Source organism: Anoplophora glabripennis, unplaced genomic scaffold (genome assembly GCF_000390285.2).
Source record: "Anoplophora glabripennis isolate ALB-LARVAE unplaced genomic scaffold, Agla_2.0 scaffold1483, whole genome shotgun sequence".
Taxonomy (NCBI): Eukaryota; Metazoa; Arthropoda; class Insecta; order Coleoptera; family Cerambycidae; genus Anoplophora; species Anoplophora glabripennis.
The window spans coordinates 33756-59782 of record NW_019425987.1 but is presented as its reverse complement, the minus strand read 5'-3'; the positions used below and the strand labels follow the sequence as shown (position 1 = coordinate 59782).

Genomic DNA, 26027 nt, shown 5'->3' with positions numbered 1-26027 from the left:
ACATTCATTTGAGTTACAGTTTATACAGTCGCCCCTTAATATACCAACCATTGTTTGACGAAAACAGGCAACCAAGAGATGGAGCTATTTTTGCTCATTTAATAGGGTAAACAAATTATAATTTTGAATATAGAAACTCGATTTGTATTTCAAACTCCGTTATTCTATTTTATACATTTTGTATTATGTCGCTCGGCATCAAGATTCTGTAGCTCAGATGTTTTAACATGTTATACATACTTTGGTATAGGAAAGCCAAAGTGACGATATTTATTTGAAATTGCATATAAAATCATGCCAGGTTAAAAGCGTGGATGCTGGCTGCAGATGTACTTCCACTCTATATACGAACTTCCGTCTTGAAATTCCCTTCACAGAATATGAAATTATTTTTAGGAAAGTTAGAGGAATTATCACTTTTGTGGATTTGGCTTTAAAACAGGACATTATCTCTTCCACAAATATGTTAGTGCCACTTTGACGTTTTTATTATATTTGCTTGCCATTCATTAAAATATTCCTATATTCCTATATTTTCGTAAATTTTTTCTCATGAGGAAAGTAAAATAATACAAGTTCTGATAAGTATTACATTGTTACAGTGCCGCACTGAACAAAATCTTTTTAACTTGCTACATCGCTGAAAATATTAAAAATAAATTGTTATTTACACTTCTTTCAAGGCAATTAAAAAATACTGCCAAAAAACAACATTCAAATATAAACATAACAGAAAAGTTCCTTATTAAAGTGATTTGAAATTAATATAAAAGATGTCGTACGGGTGTTCTTAAGAATAAAACTATCTAGATGTATTTATACTGATTTATGCTCGGATTTATGTGTACCTATTTAAGTTTCATGTATTTAATTATATTTAATCATGTTTTTGTTAATTTTTAATTACTTATATAAATAGACTTTTAAATACTTTTCTCAAATTTGTATAGGTACCTATTTAAAAGGTGTTCCACCCCTCAGGCCAAACTATACAGTATACTGCTACATTGTTGGCAAAAATGTTTCTTTCTGTTTTAGTATTGACAATTTTGAAGGCAACTTCGTTATTACAATAATTACAAGTGGGTATAGTTAGGTCTTCTTTTCCTAGCCAATTTTGCTCAACAATTTTATAAAACAACAGAAACCTTTATCTATGTAATTCAGTAAGTAATACTTCCTTAAACATATACTTATTTTTATCCTCAAATTATCTGACATGATGATAACACAACTGAACGTAGAAACCTATATAAACCAAGTTATGAATAATACATTTTGTTCCTCAATTTTTTCATTTAAAAGAAACATGGAATTATACGTTTTAATCAGAAAAGAAAATATTTTGAAAGTGTTACAGTATTTATACTAGGATCTTTACCAACAATTATATTAATTTCTTTCGAGTCATTGATTCACTTTGGACTAATAATATTGTTGAATATATTATACTGAAATATATAGTCTTACAAAAATAAAACAGAACTTACGGCTCTGCTTCGATACTCTTCAACTTGGCAACGTAGTTACTTGGTATATAACCTTCCTGTCTGGTCCGTTTACTCCTTGCAAGCCACCAGTCTCCCTGAGTATCATTTAAAATTTCCAAATGTTCACCCTTTCGGAAACTTAAATCTTCATCAGTTCTAGCATCGTAATCATACAAAGCAACAAATATTCTGGCACTAGGTTGTTCGGGTTCTGGGTTCCCCACAGTAATAGGGAGCCTAGGTACTTCAGGGGGTGTTGGGATAGGATTTGTCTGTAAAGTAGTGTCTTCTATAGGGCTAACACCTAGCCTTTCTCTATTTCTATCAATTCTATCAGTCGTTGAGGGGCTACTAAAACAATTGCCCATTTTTCAATTGTTTTTTAGCACTTCACTAGTCACCATGAACAAACATCACATAACACCTGAAAGTTTAATTTTCTACAGTTTGAATTTTAAAAAGAAATATTTCTAACAAAGTAAATAATACACATTTCCATCCGTCAACCTCGATTCACCGCACTGAATTTATCAGAGAAAGGCAAATTTTGTTTAGAAACTTTCCCTTGGAGTTTTTAATATTTTCCTGTTGGCAGCACCGCTTCCTGCCTGGTGACTATGACTTTTTAATTTGTCTTGTCATCTGTAAAGCGAATAAATGCAATTTATTGTTTTCTGTTAATTTTAATAATTCAAAAGAAACTCATCGTACCGCATATTTTTTAATAATACTGTGATTAGTTTATATAATTTTAAATAAGTACCATCATGCCGCAGTACAAGGGTAAGTTAACTTTTTCATTTTACGTTTTCTAACCTCTAAGTGATAACCAAAAATTTTTAATTTTTTTCTGCTTTTGTTTTAAATAACTAAATTGCAAACGTTATTAAATTTTTTTATCGGTTAGTTAAAGTTAAATGGGGAAAGGAATCATATCCAGACATTGAAGTAAATACAGATGAGCCTCCTTTGTTGTTTAAAGCACAGTTATTTGCTTTAACTGGAGTACAACCAGAAAGGCAGAAGGTTATGATCAAAGGAGTTACACTGAAGGATAACGACTGGGATAATTTTAAAATAAAGGATGTGCGTATTGATAAAATTGTATATTTTTCTTTATATGAATGTCTTTATTTAGGGGGTTACAATCCTTTTAATGGGCAGCAAAGAAGAGGATGTCCCAAAGGAACCAGTAGAAAAAACAGTCTTTGTAGAAGATATGAATGAGAGTGAATTAGCTACTGCGGTAAATATCTGTAAAATTAATTATTGTGTATGTATAATAAAACTTAATTTTAGTTGGATTTACCAGCCGGTTTAACAAACTTGGGGAACACTTGTTATATGAATGCTACGGTTCAGTGTTTAAAAGTCGTACCGGAACTAAGGGAAGCCTTACAGACTTTTCAAGGAGGTAATTATAAAAAAACTTTTTAAATCGTGATATTTATGAAAAAATATTTTTTTTTTAGGTGTTGCTCCAGCTAACAATGTAACTGCATCACAGTCGATTACTGCTGCCCTTAGGGACTTATATGCCAGTATGGACAAAGGGAATACAGTTCCTCCAATAGTCCTACTACAAGTGTTACACATGGCATTTCCTAGATTTGCTGAAAAAAATGAGCATGGAGGATTTTCACAGCAGGTAATAATTTCTTCGTATATAATAATTATGAAATTTGTACTGAAATTATTTCTCTAGTTTTAAATTTTAAATTATTCATACAGAATTTTATCATTGGTCTTATTCTTTAGGATGCCAATGAATGCTGGACAGAAATGGTGAGAATGCTGCAACAAAAACTTCCTGCGAAACTAAATGGTGATAGTCCCCAAGAACATTTCAAGTAAGAATACTCACCTTTACATTTTCATAAGATTTTCCTAGTATACAAAATAATATACATGGCTTTTCATATAACATTTGCATGTGGACTAAGGGGAATGTAACTAAATATGGGGTGTTTTGAAAAATGTTCCATAAAATCAGACGTGGGTAGATTAGTAGAAAAATAAAACAGAAATATATATATACAGGGTGTCCGGAAATTACGTGTACAAGGGAAGATCACAGACTTCTTGACTCAAAATCTGTAGATTTAAATTTACCTATTTCCAAAATTGCTCCGTTTAGCCGATAGGGGACGCCAAAATCCGATAAAAAATTTTTGTTTATTCTGAATGTCTTGAAAACAATTTTGACCATTTTTGGGTTACAGAGTTAGGTCTTTAATTGAATTTAGAATCATTTCCAATTCCTACAAATATTTAAAAAAGCAGATACCATACAAATATAACCACATATTTGTTTCATTCCCCTGTACAACTCCCAATTTTTTTTGTCACTAGCTGATTTTGTTTAGAATTTTTTTTTTGCACTAGCAAAATTTTGATCAGATGAGTAGTTTAGGCAGAAAAAATTAAAGTCTGCTGTATAATATTATTTTATTATTATCGTTACATTATTTTATGCTTTTGTGGTATTTCTATGATGAAACCTATCCTCAATTTTGTTTTGGCAGTTTGTTTATTCTTGTGGTTTTATTTGTTCTCTTTTATCTTTACTGAGAAGTAATGAGGTTATTGTTAAACACACATTAAATGATTTTGTTTTTGCACTTAAACAATTCAAATGTATTGAATTGAAATTTGATATACGTCATTTTCTTAAAATGCATCATCAGTGTTAGTTTTCCCATTGTTTAGTTTACATAAAAAATATTATAACGTCTTCTGTGATTTCGTGACCGTGGTTTGAAGACAATTGGCTAGTTTGAAGTCTACAAATCATGTGCTGTAAATTGATTGCGATTCGAAATCATATTGTATAAGAAGATACTAATGCTCTTGTTATCCAAAACCAACTGCGTTTCATTCCTAAAAAATTGTTTTTTTTATACTACATTTTGTTAAAATAGAAAAAAACCTTTTTTAGAATTCTCATAAATATTTTTATTCAAGAATTCATCAATTTGCAGTTTGGCAAAAACAAATTATGTAAAAAATTGAAGAAACTAGTTGCCTGTCCATTTTTATCGGAAAATTATGCAGATAAGAGAACTACTTTATTAGATATACATATAACATAATGTTAATAATAATAATTTTCAAAGTTCTGGGGATTTTAGAACGTATATTTATGATTTTTTTAAATTTTCATTAGAATAATCAGAGGTTTCAGCTCCTTAAAAAATTTATCAATATTATTTAGAAAACACTTGTATTTACAGACAGAGATTGGTCGACTTTGTCTCGGTTAATCGTACTTTACTCAAAAATAGTGTTTTTCCACCACTTTCAACATGAATACCTCTTTTGTGTAAAAATTAAATTTTACAATATGATATGCTATGTGACATCGTTGAGTGAATAAGTTCACGCAGTTTTGACATACAACACAGAAAGTGACAATTTGTGAATTCAAGATGTCTCTTTTTCCGCTTTAAAAAGAATTAAGCCTAAAATGACTACTGGTCTTGATGGTGTTCCCGCATTTCTGATAAGAGACTGTGCTCAGATTTTTTCTCATCTCTTAAGAAAATTATTCAACTCGTGCCTAACGAGTGTCGGTTACCTGATTTGTGGAAGCGTTCAAAAGTGTGTCCAATTTTTAAATTTCGTCCTATATCTATTATATGTAATTTTTGTAAAATTTTTGAAATATTACTTCATGACTATATTTATTATAACATCTCTAATGTGATAACACCTTGTCAGCATGGTTTTATGAAAGGACATTCTACTGTCACTAACTTGATCAGTGTTACACAATTTATAGCCGATTCTATAGACAACAATTTACAAACTGATGTCATATATATAGGGACTTCGGATTTTACTCCAGAAGCTTGATATGTTTGGTTTATCAGTGGCCTTAATGAATTTCTTCGAATCTTATTTAGACAACAGAAAACAGTATATAGTTTATAATGGGTATAAATCGATTGAGTATACCGCTACAGCAGGAGTTCCTCAAGGTTCCATTTTTGGACCTTTACTATTCATTATATTCATTAACGATTTAGTTAACAACTTAGATGTAAATTTTCTTCTTTATGCCGATGATGTGAAAATATACAGCTCAGTTCGCAACATTAATAACTGTATTCAGCTTCAACGAAACCTTCTTACTATAATATCTTGATGTAATAATAACAGGTTAATGTTAAATACAGAAAAATGTAATGTCATGTCTTTCTCCAACAAGTTCAATCACATTATGTTTAATTACAGCATTGATAATAATGTTTTGTCAAGACCGAAAACATTTTGAGACCTAGGCGTTGTATCTCATGAAAAACTATCATATAATAATCATATTGATATTGTTGTCTCCGAAGCTAATATGGATTTATAGTTTGCAACTGTCGTGATTTTTCAAGCTTAGATGTCATAAAGCTTCTTTACTTTAATTATGTTAGATCGAAACGAATATGTGTCTCCCGTACGGTCTCCGCACAGTGGTGTCCACATTAATAAACTGGAATCGATTCAGCGTCGATTTTTTAGATTTTTAGATTTTAAATCTGATGGCTACTATCCTCATATCGGATATCCGTATGAGGACCTTTTAAGTAGACATTCCTTTATTAACCTTGAAACTAGACGGAAATACTTTTCGCAGGTCTTTCTTTATAAAATTTTACGTAATTTGGCCGACTGCCAGGAATTTATAAACAAATTATCATTTTCTATGCCTAGACTTAGCTCTAGAGAAAACGGAACGTTTTATTTACCAACTCCTCGTACTAATGTACTCAAACATTCACCACTTTATCTGCAACAACTGTAATAAAAATTCTGTAGATATTTTTAACTGCAGCCTTAACGACTTAAAAATAATTTATTTTTAATGTTTCAAATATGTAATTTTAATCTTCATTTATGTGTATTATTTAGTGTATAGATTTTATTTATTTCCTTAATTTTTTTATGGTCTGTATTTTTTTTTTGGTCCTTTTAATTTTGTGTGTAATTAGTGTATTTCTTTTATTATTGTCTGTTCTATAATTGGGTAGTACCTGTTGACCGGTGTATTAAATAAAATAAAATGTGTATACATATTTCAGATCTCTAATAGACCAATACTTTGGTGGTACTTTTGATGTTGAATTAAAATGTGTGGAAGCAGAAGATGAGCCTGTATCCAAAAATAAAGAGCAATTTCTACAATTAAGTTGTTTTATTTCTCAAGATGTTCGATATATGCATTCAGGGCTTAAGAATGTGAGTATTAAATTTGTGTACCGTCCCGCAATTACTTATTTGGTGGCGTGTTAAACGTTTTCATTTAGTTGGCAGAAATACCCGATTAAATAAAAACTAAGAAATTCGTAATTAGCGGTATTGGCGTGCGTATTTATTTAATTATATATTTTTTACAGAAAATGCAAGAACAGCTTACGAAAAAATCATCTACTCTAGATAGAGATGCTGTTTATATAAAAACTGTAAGTGGCGGTACAAAATTTTAATTCCATTGTCGATAAATTACTTTGTGATTTTAGAGTAAAATTAGCCGTCTACCGGCCTATTTGACGGTTCAGTTTGTTCGGTTCTATTATAAAGAGAAGGAATCGATAAATGCCAAAATTCTCAAGGACGTAAAGTTTCCTCTAGATTTCGACGCTTTCGATTTGTGTACCCCAGAGCTGCAGGAAAAGTTGGCACCAATGAGATCTAAATTTAAGGTTAGTCCTATACACTTTTTGCATACATTTATTAATTTCACATTTGTTTGTAGGAATGGGAAGACGAACAAGTAGAACTCGCGGCGAAAGATAAAAGTAAAAGTAAGGGAGACGTGAAATCAAAAGAGGACAAGAAATTTGCCCCGTACTGGTTTGAAAATGGTAAATATACATTAAAAATTGAACTTTTTATCTTATTTTTTTATTATTTTTATTTGAACCTCTCTCCTCGAATCGTGCTTCCAGACCTAGGAAGTAATAATAGTGGATATTATACCTTGCAAGCGGTATTGACTCACAGGGGTAGATCCTCTTCCAGCGGTCACTATGTAGGATGGGTTAGGCATTCGGGTGATAATTGGATTAAATGCGACGACGACAACGTATCTCCTGTAACCACTGATGATATTTTAAAACTCTCTGGCGGAGGTAAGTTATCGTTTTGCTTAAAACGGAGGTAATACAGGGTATTACAATATGACGTCTACAAAATTTTACAATTGTCTGGCAAAACTAAAAAAAAAGTACATATGGCCGTAGATTTGCAAATGATTAGTTTTTGAAGTACAGGGGGATAAAATTTTATTATAATTTTTTTCTTTTTTGGTACTCATTTCGTTCACAAATTTGTATAATCAAAACTTTTTTTTATTTATTTTTCCAACGTTTCATTCTCGCGATTTTGTTAATATCTGATCATTTTATTGTGCTCCGTTGATTAGCCATAAATAAAATTGTAATAAGAAAGTTATCTCAGTAACGAAATGTTTCAGGACCTAAGTTCATATGAACGTTTTTCTTGTTTTTGGCCGTGGCATTTTTTGTGGAGATAGACAATGTATAAATGTGTCAAGCTAGTTTTTAAGAAAAATTGATTGGCGGAAACTGTGACTTGATGTCTGGATTAATTTAGGATATACAGGGTGGTCCAGTTTCCGATGCGGAAACTTCAGGGACCTATAGAGATTCATAAAATAATATGAGTTTGATATATAAACTATATTCGGAAAATGCTTCGTTAACAGGGTGAGACAGGGTGTTAAAGATTGATTTAAAAAAATCAAATTTATTAATTGTTGTCAAACGGCTAAAGGTATTTTAATGAAATTTTGTAGACGTTAACTACCATAGAGAGGGCACGTTTTGCAAAGAAAAACATTATTTTTAGTTTTGCCAGTGGCGTCCGTACTAGCACGTTACTGGATATTTTTAAAGAAAAAATTGGTACGACACTGCTTTTATATAAAATAAAAATCAGTTTTGGGTTCTTCATTCAATCTTTTAACACGTACAATGTAAATTTAATTTAATTTTTTATGTTAATGAAACTGTAACAGGAAAAACAACAGATTTAATTAGTGGTGTTCAAAAACAACAACAACAAAATAAAATAAAAATGTATGTTAAAAGAAATTGCTCGAAATGTAGTCTACCCACCTCAATACATTTTCGACATCTTGTAACTAATGAATTTATTACAGCAGCTATTTCATTTGGATTTCTCCGCATATCATTGTAGGCTTGCTGAATCCTTAAAACTAAATCATCTCTTGTTAACACTGGAGTAGCGTAAACTTTGTCTTTTACATTTCCCCAAATGTAAAAGTCCAGTGGATTAAGATCACGTGCCCTGGGTGGCCAGGCCACTGGTCCAATACCATTAACCACGTCATGATTCATGTCATTCCTCCCTAGGAGTCATTTTGAAATGATCGTGGCCGAATTTCTCGAGGATTTTCGTGAGCCCAAACATGGATATTGTGGTAATTCGTTATTCCACGTTTATTCATTGAGGATTCATCCGCCTACAGAATTTTGTGCAAGTCAGGATTTTCTTCCGTCGACTGGCAAAATCTCATTCGGTTTTCAGCATCCCCAGGGTGTAAATCCTGAACGGGCTGTAGGTGATATGCATGCCTGTGGTCATCTCGTAATGTTCATAATATTCGAGACTTAGATATTTGTATGAGCCTCGGATTGTCATCAAAAGTACAAAGAATACTATTCTGATTGTTATTGCGACAGTTTCTGTTATGTTCGAGCATCTGGAATTCTTCTATTGGGATAAAATCTTCGATATTCACGAACTGCCGCTACCGCATTTCCATCACAAAATCCGTAACAAAAATGAATATCTGCATATTCTTCGTTACTAAAAAGCATTTTTCAGGATAACACTCATAATAACTACAACAATAACAATAATTACAAATCATATTACTAGAGAGCTAACTAGCTAGAGCACAGTTACTAATTAATTTGACAGATAAATTTGTTATTTTGTTGTACTTACTCCATTGTTTTTTTCAAAGATCACTTTGAAAACGCTGAGTCGTACAGAAAAATCGAGAGAGCTTTTTTCTTCCAAATTGAATGGAGAATCCAAAACTGATTTTTATTTTATGTGAAAGCAGTGGCGTACCAATTTTTTCTTTAGAAATATCTAGTAACGTGCTAGTACGGATGCCACTGGCAAAACTAAAAATAATTGCATTGCAAAACATGCTCTCTCTGTGGTAGTTAACGTCTACAAAATTTCATTGAAATACCTTTAGCCGTTTGACAAAAATTAATAAATTTCATTTTTTTAAATCAATCTTTAACACCCTGTATTTCCTTAACGAAGCTTTTTGCGAATATACATAGTTTATATATCAAACTCATATTATTTTTTGAATCTCTATCGGTTTGAAGTTTCCACATCGGAAACTGGACGACCGTGTATATTTTTCAATTTTAGTCATTTTGCATTATCGAATAACTTTTTATTTGTGAAATTTAGTGACCTACACGTTATTTTACTGTATCTTGCCTTAAATTGTAACAATTATTTGCACAAAAAAAAAAAAATTTAAGGTGTAAATACAGGTACAGAGTTTTCATAAATGGTTATAAGCCACGTGAACAGTAATTTTATTTCCTTCACGCTGACAAGTAAACTTCGGTAAAATTAAAACAAAATCAAGACTACATTAAAACACAAGATTTGGTTTTACCGGCAGTTGATTGGAGTAATTTTTCATGACATTTCATTCAACCAATCAGCTGTCACATTATCTCGAGCGTAGATGTAAAGGTTTGTCATTGTTCATTGTAAACGAATTATTAATATTGGCGATGCTAAGATTTATAGATTTTTAGTTGGCAGTACCAGCCGTGCAATGTTGGCTGCCTAAACTCGGCAGACACGTGGCTTGAAATCATTTATAAAGCTGTATATACAGTGTGTTCTACTAATGCCACACCGGTAATTTTTTTAATTTATGGACTAATTTTAACAATTTATTTTTTTTGTTAGATCTCTTGAAAGCGTCTCAAAAATATGTCCCAATTATTTTATAAACAGCCTTTACAAATAAAAACGTTAGTTATTGAGGATTATAAAAATAAAAAAATTGGGAACTCACTGTAGATATCAAGATATGGTTTTTCAAACAATCTTAACTGCTTTTTGTTTATCCCCGTGGGGAATATGAAGCAACCCCCTAATAGTGTCGAATTTGTCCCACACTGTATAGTTTTATGCAATGCCCTATAAAAATTTAAAGGGTTCCTCCAACTTTTTGATGAAAAATTCGGTTTAAGTTTTTTTCCAAACACACATTCATCAAATTTACATGAAATTAATTTGTCGTTTTAGGAGATTGGCATTGTGCCTATGTCCTACTTTATGGGCCTAGACTTTTAGAGATCAAGCCTTCTGAAGAGGAAATGGCAACGGAATAATTAAGTTTAAATACATGAGACTTTAATAACGCTTTAACTGAATTCAGAGAACTCTGTGCCGTGTAAGTCAGAGCTCTGCTACATACATTTCGTAAAATAAATAAACCAACTTTATTTAGTTCTGTTTATTATTTTCCGTATATAAAATCACACTATATATAACACAAATTTGTCTACACTAAAAATAAATCATGTACTTAAATGCCCTGATTGTCTGCCAAACCAAATTCGTTTACCTACCAACTTCGGGAAAAAGTACAAAGCAATGAATGAATTTGGCTAATCGATTTGTGTTTTGGCAGTTGTCTTATTTAAAAAATCTATTCCGCTGTGTTCCATACTTCTATTTAAAAATATCGAAGAAAGGTTAAGTATAGAACACATGTATACATACTATGTTACAAAATCTTTGAGAATGGATATATAAAAGGCGTAAGAGTTCAGGGTTTAAAGAGTGAATTTTACTAATTATTTCAGTCACTTTTCTATACAACGATTAAAGTAAGTCTACATTACTTCTTTATTATGCAAAAATACATATTCCTCAAAATTTCTGACATCCTATGTTCTAAAGGCACATTCTATAATAAACAAGTCATTCTGTACTAGGGGAGCGGTAGACAAACACACAAGTTACTTAATTTGTATACTAAATATTCTATTTTTGCCGTACAGGGTCTTAATCAATTGGTAAACTTCACATCACTTCAGGTGATTAGAACAAAATGTTTTAAGCAAAAAGTTTCGTATGAACGTTGATCGTCCGTTTTTGAAATATTAGAGAAAAAATTACGTTTTCTGAAAGATCTCCGAGGATTTTTGCCATATACTGATGTACCTTAGACTACTGCTTTATCTAACGAGAAGAAAAAAATTGCTAAGTTGATTTACAAATAAGTTCCACAATGGTCGAGATATAAGAAGTTTTGTTTAAAAAATGAATCATTTTAAAATTCAGATTTTTTTTTTGAGTAATATTTATTTCTTTATTTTTTGGGTATTTTGCCACCTGTGGAAAAAATTTTAAAATTAGTGAAATAAACTCTTGCTCTAAAAGGATGAGCAAGGGTTATTTTTATGAAAAAATAATTTTGGCTAACAAAAAAATCTCACACTGAAAAAGCAGATAAACATACAGTATAGTACAAAAAACACATCACTTTGTTACACACACTTCAAAAGTTGTTGACGTTTCAAACTAAAGCAAAAAGTCAAACAAAATTCAGAAGACGAAAACAGATTTGCACAATTGTCAGTGGTGTGTTTTATAAGTCTACGTCAAACATCCTCAGAGATCTATGAGAAAATGTGTTTTTTTTTTAAATTTTAACATCCACACAAAACAAACTACAACTCAAGTTTATATCAAACTTTTCGCTTAAAATAATTTGTTTCGTCACCTTTCCAATTAAAAGTTGGACCACCCTGTATATGTAACTATTGCAAGTAAAAATTTGAAGTTCTCGCATTACTGTAATAAGTGACCAAAGTATCGATATGTTTCGTATTTTCTAAAAGTAATTTCTCGACACAATTTGTTTAACTAAACAAAATTTAACTCACTGAAAAAAATACAAAATAATTTTACCACAAATAGGGATGTGAAAATCTCAAATTTATATTTGCAGTAGTTAAGGGACCTACCAAAACACCAATAAATGCTACTTCTATTGTTTAAAGTAGCAAATGATGAATTTGTAATAAATTTACAATACGAAAACAAAAATATTCATTTTTAAAAAGTATGGAAAATGTAATCAATAGACCGGAAATAAAATTGTTTGTTATAAATTTTAGGCATTGCTTGGAGACAAGTGTATGTGTACAGGGTGTTTAGATAAGAAAGAAATTACTGATGGTCTACCAAAAATTATAAAAATATTTAAATTTTCTGTTGTCAAAATTATGGAAATTTGCTTTTTTAAATGGATATTTCTAAATATTAAGTACAACATTTTCCTATGACTCCAGTGACATAATGTTTGATTGTATCTCTAATAATAAGGGAGATATAAATAAGGCCAAAAAAACTGAGTCATAAGCAAATTATTTGCTAATAAGTATATTTGTTAGACCCGAAAATAGTTAGTTGCCTGACAAATAGTAAAAACTATTATGTTAGTAAGAAAGAGATCTCTTACTATTAGAGATACACCCATTAAACCTTATATCACAGTTTATCAATGGCGGCTCATGACATTGAGAATAGGTGAAGTATATTCATTGATTGACTAAAAAGAAAAAAAAAAGCGCTGCTGGCGCTGGTTTTAAATGGCTGGTCAAACGGCTTTAAATGAATCTGGAAATTTTTAGTTGCATTCGCAATATTACCGAAAAACTGACGTTCGTGAGAAAGATTTTCATTTAGATTTTATAAAAAATAGAAATATTAGTTCGGCTTGTGGATTTCTGCGAACATTAACGCGCACCGTACCTACATGTATGTTCCAAAGAAATTTTATGGTTACTGGATCATACATAGGAAACATTTCTACAATTATTATATAAAACAAATATTAACCAAGAACCATTACAATCGTGCTCTGGGCAATGCGTATCGTATAAACTGTTAATTAAAGGCAGGCGATGGGCGATGCTGCTTCAATTTCTGCATCACTCGTTCCTCCACGCCGTAGTTTAAGCCCGAGTTATATCTAAATTATAAAATTTATTTAAAATGCGGGTAAAAAGCAGTGCATCACTTGTGTCACCTGATGAGCCGCCACTGCAGTATATGTAAACTAGCTAAATCAGATGAGCCAAAATCGTAAGAAACATGTAACAGACTGCGCAGCATTTTCAGTCTGAAGAGATCTTGCACAATTTGTCAGGTGTGTCATATACAGACATATGATAAACTTCAAATGAATGAAAACAATTATCTAAAATGTTAAATAGATTCATAATCTAATCTTGTTAACGTCAGTAATTGCAGGCACATCATACAAACAACATATTGCCTAAAGAAAAAGATTGTGAAATATTATTTATAAAACTAATCAATTCTTCAAATTAATAATTTTATCTTTAAATTAAATATTTATCACAATCAATACCTGTTTATTGCACAAGTTGAAAATTTTTATTAGGCCCTGATAGCCGCTTATCGATCCAATGATACCGAAACCAGCTACATCGAAATCAAAGCAGTGATAATGGAGTGAAATTGCTGGTTTACATATGCAGTGCTGATATTATTACAATCGTAGGAAAATGTTCTATTCAAATGTAAAAAAAAAAATTGGAATATTCCATTTAAAAACCCATGTTAGTTCTATAAACCGATGTTCATTTATCTTCATCTTAATTTAGACTTTACAAACATACAAAAAGCTTACTTCAGTTTCTACCCTCACAATTTTTCCCTATGTTACGAAATAATGGAAAAAGTTTTAGGTGACACTTACGGTGTACTGTGTACTGTCCTGTACAGATGAAATCGATGTCATATTAACAAACTTGAAGCTTCTTAGTTACATTAATGCTGCCAAGAATCAATCTTAACTAAACATCCTATACACTTTGTCCAAATGAAGTACAATATACGGTATTAAAATGTAAGGTGTTAACGTTATACAGCCGATTCACTTAAGGATGCCCATCACGGAAACCTTAAAAAGTTGGTTCAACTTCTCAAGTTGCGCAATGATTAGCATTTCTGAGAGAGCGCCTTTAATTTTCTTGTAACTCTCATATATTCTATAATAAGTTACAAGAAAACTAAAGATGGCCTTTAAAAGCGCTTATCATCGAGCAACTTTATTTTTATTCCGGCATTCGTGATGGGCATCCTCCAGCAAATCGGGCTGTATAAAATCAGAATTTTTGTAAATAATCAAGTTCTCAAAGACGTTGCTTACAACATAAAAGTACAGTGAAATATTCAACTTTACATACTATACAAAACACGTAGTAATAGGGCTTAGATACTAATTACTTAAATTATTTGATTTATGAACACTTTTTACCTGTCATTTTAAATATTTTTAACTAAACTATCGATATGGATCCCAATAACAGTCTACTGTGTAACTAAACGAATATATACTATAACAATAATTACCTGAAGTAGCTTTCTTATCAATATTTATTGTGAACTTTATTTTTTTAATAAAAATATAGTGGGCGTCGAAAAAGCAATATAATTTTGCGAAAGTAATTAGTACTATATTATTACGTAATTTATAAAACACATCTTTTATTCAAATGAATGAAAATAAATTTTAAATGTTTATTATATTTTTTCTTATTTAGTTATCTATTATTGAGCCAATTTTGATGCTTTTTATTATGCAAGTTATTAAAGCTTGGAAAATCGGTTCTGTATTTCCTTCTCATCTTGGATCCGCAAATTATATAAGTATAAAAAGCATCAAAACTAAAAATAATTCTATAATACTGTGTTTTCCTCCTAACAATTATTTGCAATTTTATAGATTTACAAATAATCTGAATTACTTCAAATTTCAAACTTATGCAATGGCGACTTTATTATTTCAAAATAATTTTTATGAATTTTAAAAACTCACTCTTTAAGTTCAAAACTAAAAAGACTGTTAAATGTAACTGGTTCCTCATTACAACTAAATTGTAATTATTGAATGGTTGTGGATATAACCTACTGTCATTTAATTTAAATATGTAAAAATGCTAGATAATTGTTGCAAAATTCTATCACACACTTTTTGTAAAAAAAGTTTAAAAATATTGTATTGCAATTAAATTATTTGCACTAATTAAACATAAAAAATACCAAATACCTTATAAAAAATTTCCAGTCCAGACTAAATGAGTTCGTCTTCTCTCTTTAAATTGTGGTACATTGTTAACGTTTTCTGATTTTGGAAGTTGCAGCTCATACCATTTTTTTTTATCGTACTGTAGTGATTGTTTTTTTTTGCCCTTAATTCTTATACCTTTTGGATTTTATTTATGAATCAAAGAAATATGTGTTTATTAGGTTCAATCAGAAAGCTTTATATCAAAATAACCCTTAAATAGACCAAGAATAAATGTGAAAAATCATTGAGAAATCGTGAAAATTACTGGGTGTGATTTTATTGTTGGAAAGTCTTGGGAATAATAATACAAGAGGCGTCTCATTTCGTGGCTCATGAAAAAAGTATAGCCTCACTGTTTTTTTTTCACCAATTGGTTCAAAATTTGTTATTTTTTGTTTTTCGGGTTTTTTTTAAAAAACTATTAATCTTAGCAAAAATGTTCAACGATTTGATCTAGAGAAACTCATTTTTAAAATGAGACTGTATAAGTTAAAATTGCTTTATAAACAAAAAATTTATTGCAAAATTTAACGGAAAAAGTGCTTTTTCTTTAATTGTTAATAACTTTTTTAAATAATTAATAAAATCTTACCAAACTTTCCCAAAATGTGAGTTTTTATATCCTTAAGAGATGTGCAAAAGATGGGCTCGATCGGTCAAATAGTTTTTGCAAAATTCCATTTATTTATCCCATTTTTGCAAAAAAGGCCCATTTTCAAATGACTATTCCGGAGGCAGGGTTATGGCTAAAACATTCTTTTTGGGCTCATTTTCTTCGAAGGGACACCAAGTATCCTCTGGTTAAAAAAAAATAAAATTTTTTCAATTTGTAGGTTTTTTTACGAACTTTCCAATGGTGTATATAACTTCTTTCAAAAGTTAAAACCCGCGGAGTTATTTTATTTGTTTATTAGGGAAAAAAGTGCCTTTTATTTGTTAATAATTATATACAATTAAATTTAAAAAAAAATTTATTTGTTTTAACTAGATGATACTTAGTGTCAGTTCGAAGAAAATGAGCCCAAAAAGAATGTTTTAGTCGTAACCCTGCCCCCGGAATAGTCATTTGAAAATTGGCCTTTTTACAGCAAAAATGGGATAAATAAATGGAATTTTGCAAAAACTATTTGACCGATCGAGCCCATCTTTTAAGGATATAAAAACTCACATTTTGGGAAAGTTTGGTAAGATTTTATTTATTTAAATAGTTATTAAATTTTTTGTTTATAAAGCAATTTTGACTTATAAAGTCTCATTTTAAAGATGAGTTTCTCTAGATCAAATTGTCTGTTGAACATTTTTTGCTAAGATTAATAGTTTTTTTACAATAACACGTAGAACGAAAAATTGAAAATTTTTGACCTGTTTGTTGATAAAAAAACAATGATACTATACTTTTTTCATGACCCACGAGATGAGATTTGTATTATCATTCTCAAGACTTTCCGAAAATAAAATCACACCCACTAATTAATAAATTTCAAAATGTTTCCTTTCTTGGTATAAAATCTTACTTGATCAACTCGTACTGCAATGAGTTGGACGACTATGATTTTTTTTTATCTTGTACAAGGTGGTCACACGAAAATTTTAAAAAATCCCTAGAACTTTTTTTTTTACTATTTTTGGTATCTGTGGTACACCATGAGTTGTCAATTTGTATATCTTAGAAATACATATTTTCTACTCTGTACATTTTAATTTGTCCCTTTACTTTCTTTTTATTTTTGAGTTCTATATTGTATTGACCTACTCTCTATCTTTATTTTCGAATGAACCTCATACTAGTTGCATGTTCTTTAAAACTTTGGTAGTAAAATCCACTGGAGATAATCAAGATAATCCTAAATTTTAACCATTTACCATTGTTAAGAATTCCACAGTACCAACAAGAAAACTAACGACACTTTATTTCCGATAAGCAAAACTAGGAAGTGAATGATATATTCCATATTCATTCTATTTAAAAATGTATTAAAAGACATATTTTTATTAAGGTATTTGTAAATATTTACTTACAAATTCTAGACCATATAGAAGTCTCTGTTGTGATATAAACAGACTAATATCTCACTGAAGAATTATTAAGAAAGTCCTTAACTATCATGCTAGCCTGTAGGGGTCAGAACTTTTGGACGAACAGGGCTGAACGTCGTCGAGGTAATTTACTGGTTCCTGCCTAGATGTGGACGCAACTACTGGTGGGTAATTCACAATAGGCTTGTAATTGTGCGTTGTTTGGTTCACTTTGTGTTGTGTCGAACCTGGAGGAGAGGTTTGCCTCTCCTGCAAATTGAAACTTAGGTCCTCATCAACAGGCTCATAATAACCAATTTGGCATTTCTGGATTAGAGATATTATTGCTGATTGCAGGCAGCAAACATATCCTAGAGTCTGAAAAGGACAGTTTTATGTATATTCATCATAAATGTGAGAAGCGGGTATGGTAAAAATGTATAAACATTTATTGCTTGTACAGGATGTTGCAATATTCCACTGAAATAATTATAATGAAATAGTAGGTAACTCTCTGCCAGCAGATATAAAGTAGTGCTTTGTGCCAATAGGTATTAAGTACCAATCACAATATAAAATACACATACTGATGGTAAGTTATCTTACCCTTAGAAAATTCAAAAGTTCTAAGGCAATGATTAATAATATTTACAATGGTATGTATATTAAAAAACTAAATTTTTTTCTCTGAGAATGTAAATTTATTGAACTGCATGAAAGATTTAATGACTAATTTTTCGATTTTGTCATAATTTTCACGGCAAACAAATTCAGTATTGAGCAATACATTTTTTCTGTTATTTTACACATTCAAATTAAGAATTAAATTTTTATGTAATATACAGGCTGTTTCAGAAAGACCTCCCATAAATACAGGGGATGATAGTACGACAAAAAATAAGAATTTTTTGTCTTATGAACTATATGTTTATCTCCTCTTGTTTTTGAGATACAGAGCGCCAAATTAAAATTTTTTAAATAGAATTTTTACGAAAATTCCCAAACGGTGCAAAATATTTTTATGAAATTAGGTATTCCGGGATTTCTAAGGATGCCAAATACACTGGTCTAATTATTTTTGGGATATTTCATAGAAGGCGCCAGTAATGCTACATGCCCATTACCTTTTAAGTTCAAATTTTTTTAAGGTTAGGTTTTTACCATTTGAGCTCCAATTTCTAATGTACAATTTTATTTTCTAAAAATAAAGTACTCTCGTTAGAACTTCCTAATGTGGACGGTTTTCGAGAAAAAAGGCTTTTAATTAAACTGTTACAATATTACGGTGTATAAAATAAGTTGACTTTTCTCAAAGTAGGCTTATGTCAAAACATATTGATGGATGTCTCATAAACAACGAATACATTCTTAGTAATATTTTAAACTCTAACCTTATATCAAAATTTTAGTGATTGTTAGTGACTGTAGTTAGTAATGGCTAATTACAGTCACTAAAATTTTGATATAAAGTTAATTAGAGTTTAAAATATTACTAAGAATGAATGCATTGTCTATGAGACATCCATCAATAAGTTTTGACATAAGCCTACTTTGAGAAAAGTCACTTATTTTATACACCGTAATATTGTAAGAAAACAGGCTTTTAAACTCTTACAATATCTAATCTCTTGCAATATTACGGTGTATAAAATAAGTGACTTTTCTCAAAGTAGGCTTATGTCAAAACTTATTGATGGATGTCTCATAGACAACACATACATTCTTAGTAATATTTTAAACTCTAATTAACTTTATATCAAAATTTTAGTGACTGTTATTAGTCATTACTAACTGCAGTCACTAACAATCACTAAAATTTTGATATAAGGTTAACTAGAGTTTAAAATATTACTAAAAATGTATTCGTTGTTTATGAGACATCCATCAATAAGTTTTGACGTAAGCCTACTTTGAGAAAAGTCACTTATTTTATACACCGTAATATTGTAAGAGTTTAATTAAAAGCTTTTTTTCTCGAAAATCGTCCACATTAGGAAGTTCTAACANAAAATTTTGATATAAAGTTAATTAGAGTTTAAAATATTACTAAGAATGAATGCATTGTCTATGAGACATCCATCAATAAGTTTTGACATAAGCCTACTTTGAGAAAAGTCAATTATTTTATACACCGTAATATTGTAAGAAATTAGAAAAAAGGCCTTTAATCTCTTACAATATTACGGTGTATAAAATAAGTGACTTTTCTCAAAGTAGGCTTATGTCAAAACTTATTGATGGATGTCTCATAGACAACGCATACATTCTTAGTAATATTTTAAACTCTAATTAACTTTATATCAAAATTTTAGTGACTGTTATTAGTCATTACTAAGTGCAGTCAATCACTAAAATTTTGATATAAGGTTAATTAATTTAAAATATTACTAAGAATGTATTTGTTGTTTATGAGACATCCATCAATAAGTTTTGACGTAAGCGTACTTTGAGAAAAGTCACTTATTTTATACACCGTAATATTGTAAGAGTTTAATTAAAAGCCTTTTTTCTCCAAAACCGTCCACATTAGGAAGTTCTAACAAGAGAACATTATTTTTAGAAAATAAAATTGTACATTAGAAATTGTAGCCCGAATGGTAAAAACCCTTTTTTTCTAGTTTTTGGTCACAAAAATCACCTGTACAGTTTTGTCAGTGATATATTGCAACACTATACTGTATATTTTTTTACATATACATACAGGGTGTACAGAGTGGTGTGTCAAAAATGAAAGCATATTAGTTAGTATATTCTTATATACATTTTTGTTCTCGAAACCCCTATTTTTAAGGTGCAGAGTATATTAAACTATTCAAGAGAATGTTATGTTTCTAAATATCTCCTGAACTAATGAAGATAGTGAAATAAAAAATCGAGAGATCTATTTCGTTCAATATAAACTATGCTTTCAAAATTAATAAAAACATATATTTCTAATGGTGTGTTAAAATTTTTAAGACAGTGCAAAGAAACATACCCCATCCAAATTTTTTTACAATATCTTCCTTTATTCGGAAGATATTTAGAGATATACTTTTTTCAATTTCCTGTACCTTAGAAATGAAGACTTTGGGGGCGAACGCTTCTATAAGAAAGTGTCTTAAATTTAGATGAAAGAAAAATGCTCCTTCATTTTGACACTTTATTTCCTTACACCTTCTGTATTAATGATTTAAAAAGTAAAAAGGAACATGTGAATTGGCAAGTAACCCGTTCACAAAATAGTTCTATACTTACACCAGTGATTAATAATTGGTGACGTGTCCATTTTGGGACCCAAGAAAAGGCCTCTGATAAGAAGATCATGTGAAAAATCAGTGAAGAAGCTACGAGGAACAACACACTAAGGCTTACATAAAAATATGCATTCTGCAAAAGAATTTTTTTATTAAATAAGTTATACTAAGTGGATGGATATATAAATTATTACAAACAAAATACAATTGAATCACTAAATCATCCATTTAGAGAACTAAACGACTAAAGTCTTTAATTGTAGAAATTTATATATATGTACCTTAATATAGAGTGTGTCCTATAAATATGTGTACAACGGAAGGCCATAGATTCCTGGACTCAAAATAGGTTGATTTAGGCAAATTCAAGAATTTTTCAGCCAAGCGACTTGAGATATAGGTGAATCAGCCTGTACTGGCCTATTTTGAGTACTAGAATCTGTGACCTTCCGTTGTACATATACTTACGGGACACCCTGTATAAGATAAAATGAATTAGTGAATACAATTATTTTAAAACATGGAATAGGTGTGTCTTCTGCTTAACTCTGTTAAATTACGAAAGAAATGCTTACCACTTTTCCCCAGTTAAATGGAAACAAGTATATGATGTGGGATATATCAAGAAACAGTAGAAGACACGTAACAAAGATACTTAAAAGTGTGACGAACATCATCAGACGTAGTCGCCCCACTAATGGAAGCATGAAAAGCCCCACCTTCACCGTGCCAGACGTACATAAACATGCTAAGCAAGCTAAGGTCGTTATCTACAACAAAGTGTATTATTTTTCATTGAACTAATGAGCTTATCGCTACACCAATTGAAATTTTAATTACAGTCAATATAAAAAACTCTTCGTGCAATGAAAACTCTGTAACATATTTAAGATTAAAAATAATTAAAGCCATAATCTGGAAGAGGCGGCTAAGAAGTTTTTTTTACATGACTTGTAAGTGGTAATTGAAATACTGCATCAAGTTTCCAACTTTCTTCAAAACTGTTTCAAAATTCATCCAGTTCATTTATTTTATCTTTCCATCCAAATTTTAATACAGTAATCCACGATTAGAGTAGAAAGGGGAGTACATTTTTGTTTTGAACTTTACAAAAAAGCTATTCTCGATAAAGAAATTTGTATGTTTTTAAAATAAGGACACGTTAACAAGTTATGCCAAAATTTTAATTTGTTGATAACCCAGTTTGATCAAAAACAAAAAATATATCATTAGGAAGATAAAAATTGAAAAAAAAAATGTCAGTATAAATATTCGTTGATAGCAGAACCGACAGAAGTAAAATTATTCTTTTTTAGTACCTCTTGAACAAATTATAAATATATTTTATCCAATGATTCCTTTTCTTTATTTCAGAATAGTCAAAGTATGCTGATTTAACCACAAATTGAAATTCTGACATAATTTTTAATTGTAAAATAGCATTTTTTACGTCGATATAACAGGGGCAGTTTACTCTTCCTCCATTTCTCAATTTTTTGTTTCTTGAATACCTTGTAATATAAACTTAAATTTTTTTAGAAAACGCCATTTTAAATACAAACGAATTATTTATCAAGAAAAATTTTCTATAAAATGAAAAACTGTAACAGTCGATACTGCATACAGGATGTCCGGAAACGAATGGGTCACACTTCGAAGGGGCTGTCTTGGATGAAAATAAATGTTACCTAAATACATACATATTTCTTTAATTTTATATCCAGTCCGCACCCACTGAGCCTAGCTTGAGAACAACAAAGACATGTCAAATATTCCAAGCTAAGGGAGCGAAAAGTAATTCTGTAACTGGTAGCAACCAGGTACACAGACCATGGCAAAAATAGATTTCGATTTTCTGATGCGGATATCAGTAACAGAGAGATGAGTATTTCGGTATTCAGGTGTGTTCGAATCTGATTAAACTTCATTCTCTTGCTAAATCTATGCCTTTATTAAACTTAATGATTTAGATAAATTTATCTCTATTCAGAAGTAACCTACAGATATAGTCTTCAAATGTTGTCTTGTGGATCTACATTTAAAAGCATATATCAGCAGAAAAAAAAAAGACTTTCTGTAGAAAATATTAAAAAATGATTTAGTTATCTAAAAAAAAGTAAGATTATAATCTTTTTGATAAAGCAAAATTGTATTGATTTAGCTTAATCTCAATCGGTTTATTTTCTTTCAAGCAAGCTACTTATAAAATATGGCACATTTGCTTCCAGACACCATAAGGCTTATTCGGTTTACAACAGTGAACGGTTCAAAATAGTTGATGTGAAACATCAACTAGAAACATGTTAAAAATAGTGGGTAACCATTTTATGAACTGTTCTTGGAATAGTTCGCAATGGGAGCATAAAAAGGCATATATTGGATATAGGCGTTACTTACCAGCAGCAGTAACCTGCAGAACCCTGTGGGCGTCTTGAGGTGAGTGTGGTCGCAATAGACGATAACTCCCGAATATAGGGACAGATCGGGCGAGGCGGCGCGACGGCGGTAGTGAGAGTGCGAGTCCCAGGAGTTGACTGTACCAAGGGGTGATTCGCACTCACAACCTCCCGCACACTCAGCGCTTAGGGCCCCCGTCCTGCTGCCCGCTATCTCAAAGTCCTGCAACACACAACTCATACCATCGGGGGCCTGCAAACCAACATCTAGCATACACATCGGACATGAACAGTTTCGAACAGTGCAACACGCGATAGCCCGTTTCTATCGTTCTGCTCTACACATCATCAGGATGAACCAAGAGTTATCTTGATTATAATACATATATCACTTAACAAAGTTCGGTTAAACACCATAAATTTATTATTCAAAGATAGGCCATCCCACGTTTCAAACTTCTATAGGTACGTATTATATTTATCCCAAATTAGTATATTAACAATTAGGTAATATTTTAAAGGCAAATATTATCATACACTTTAAAGACAGGAGTATAATAATCAAGATATAGGTATTTATAGTACAAGTGAATTTTTAACAAAAATATATTTAGTAACGAAAATAATATGCATGCACAAATATTTGTTATAATAAAAAAATATTTTTTTACGATTTATATAACACAATCCTGTTATACTTTAAATTTCAAAAGAAATGTATGTACCATTATTTATTATAGATATTGATCGTTAATCACATTTTTGCTATTTAAAATCATTCAGATAAAAATTTCTTCACATTCTATAACATGTCTAGTTACATTACTAGTGCTAAAAATTTAATTTTTACTAAAATTAAAAATATTTCCTAAGTTTTCTAACCCCAACCTTAAGAAAAATTTTTTTTAACTAATACACTTTTACATTCACAGTACTTCACAAAAAAAAAAGTTCATAGATTAATATGCGATAAAAAAAAATCTACTGACCTAGTAGTACAGCACATATTTTTTATTAGTTCCACAACATTCACCTTTTATCAGTTTTATATGGCTGATGGGTCCAGAAGTGGTCAAGTAGTCTTAAACTATGTGAATAAAATATATCGGTACTGTATACTAGCTAATCCAAATCATACTCGCTTCTATAACTTGTTTCTGATTATATTGGGTATAAATCAAATAATCATCAAATTAACAATTTTTTTTACACACAAAACAAAATCACGGAAAACTTTAATTACACAAAAAAAATATTAAATAAATTTGAACTAAAATTACAAAATAGTTTTTCGAATCGATTGAAATAAAAGAAAATAGTGCATTTCATTTAAATTTTAAGTGGCATTGTGGCTTGGATCACCCAGTATAAAATAGTGAATATTTCACACATTTTCGTATGGTTTTTAATCTTAATTCTTCTTAACACTGCATTGAGATTTCATTATATTTTCAGTCGAATCCATTACTAAATAGGAGTAGTCTTACACGTTTTACCTTCTTGCAGCTGATGGTATTGTTTGTAAACAAAAAATTAAAAATCTCAAATACAAAAACCATATAATAATACAAAATTTATTAAAACGTTTACAAAATAAAATAACTATAAAACATAAAAAACATGCTCAAGCACAGTAACAACTAATTCTAAGTCATTCCCTTTTTTACAACAAACTACCTGAATATCTTCAGGTTTATAGTTTTTAGGCTCCAGGTCTCTAATATCGTCAAGTAAAAATTCAATTTCGTCAGTACTATACAAAAGATCAGACACCGAATGGATGTACCGGCTAGGCTCAGACTGCATGTCCCTCTGCCACTAAAAGCAAGGCACTGCCCCACACCAGTCCATTTTCCCGTACCTTCGACTCCTAACCAAAATTCATCACACCCCTTCGCCAGCTTCTCAACTCTAAAATAATATCAACACTAAATATCAGACACAAAAATATTTAATGATGTTTGCATAAATGCAGTAAATACATTAACAACCCTTCATGTTCTACTCAAGGAAACAAGTAGGAAAGTAGGTATGTGTAATAATATTTACTAGTAGTGACCTAGAAACTTTTTAAATAATCAAGACTTGGTTTTATACTTATAAGAAAAATATTTTAAATAAGTAAGTAATATGTAAATACCTGTTTCTAAATACCCACGAAATTTTATAACTCTATTGGTGTTTAATTACCTTAACATTTTTTTTATGAATGAAAGGCGGACGCCAAAACGCCATGTTTACGTTGTAGATTACCAATTACAACTTACTGAAGGGTGGCAACATGGCAACCTGACTATGGGGATGCGTTCACCCAGTCAAAACGATTTTAAATTATATAATTTGTGCATACAATAAAAGGAACTTTCAACATTTATCTAGAAGGTACATTTCTAGCTTTTCGTCAACAACTACAATTATTTCATTTTTTTATTTTAGATAATTTCAGATTTCGGGTTTAGTGTGGGATTAGTGGAATATTTTTTTATTTATTTTAAACATGGCGCCATTCAATTGCAAAAAAATAAAGTTCGTTTTCGAGAATTAAGAATCGATTTGAATCGTAAAATCTTTAATCGTTAAAGAAACGTGGAATGACTGCAATGATTCATAACACGGACCTAACAATTTCTGAATTTGTAGTAGATATTTGAAATATAACATACATATGTTACCATTTCAGTTGCTACGA

General features: G+C 30.5%; 2 protein-coding genes across 2 annotated transcripts; one reads left to right on the top strand and one right to left on the bottom strand.

Moving 5' to 3' along the window:
* The first annotated feature begins 2105 nt into the window (after nt 1–2105).
* Nucleotides 2106–11027, top strand: LOC108915923 (ubiquitin carboxyl-terminal hydrolase 14). The gene is made up of 12 exons (XM_018722083.2): nt 2106–2273; nt 2398–2576; nt 2629–2736; nt 2790–2904; nt 2963–3138; nt 3249–3340; nt 6563–6719; nt 6878–6943; nt 7001–7183; nt 7237–7345; nt 7430–7612; nt 10824–11027. The coding sequence occupies exons 1-12, from the start codon at nt 2258–2260 to the stop codon at nt 10907–10909; spliced, it is 1470 nt and encodes a 489-aa protein (XP_018577599.1). The 5' UTR covers nt 2106–2257; the 3' UTR covers nt 10910–11027.
* Nucleotides 11028–17731: 6704 nt separating this feature from the next.
* LOC108915924 lies at nt 17732–25791 on the bottom strand. The gene is made up of 6 exons (XM_018722084.1): nt 25529–25791; nt 25016–25249; nt 23340–23591; nt 21518–21712; nt 20944–21075; nt 17732–18084 (listed from the first exon to the last, which is right to left on the bottom strand). Exons 2-6 carry the CDS (start codon nt 25142–25144, stop codon nt 17794–17796), a joined length of 999 nt encoding a protein of 332 aa, XP_018577600.1. The 5' UTR covers nt 25145–25249; nt 25529–25791; the 3' UTR covers nt 17732–17793.
* Nucleotides 25792–26027: the final 236 nt, after the last annotated feature.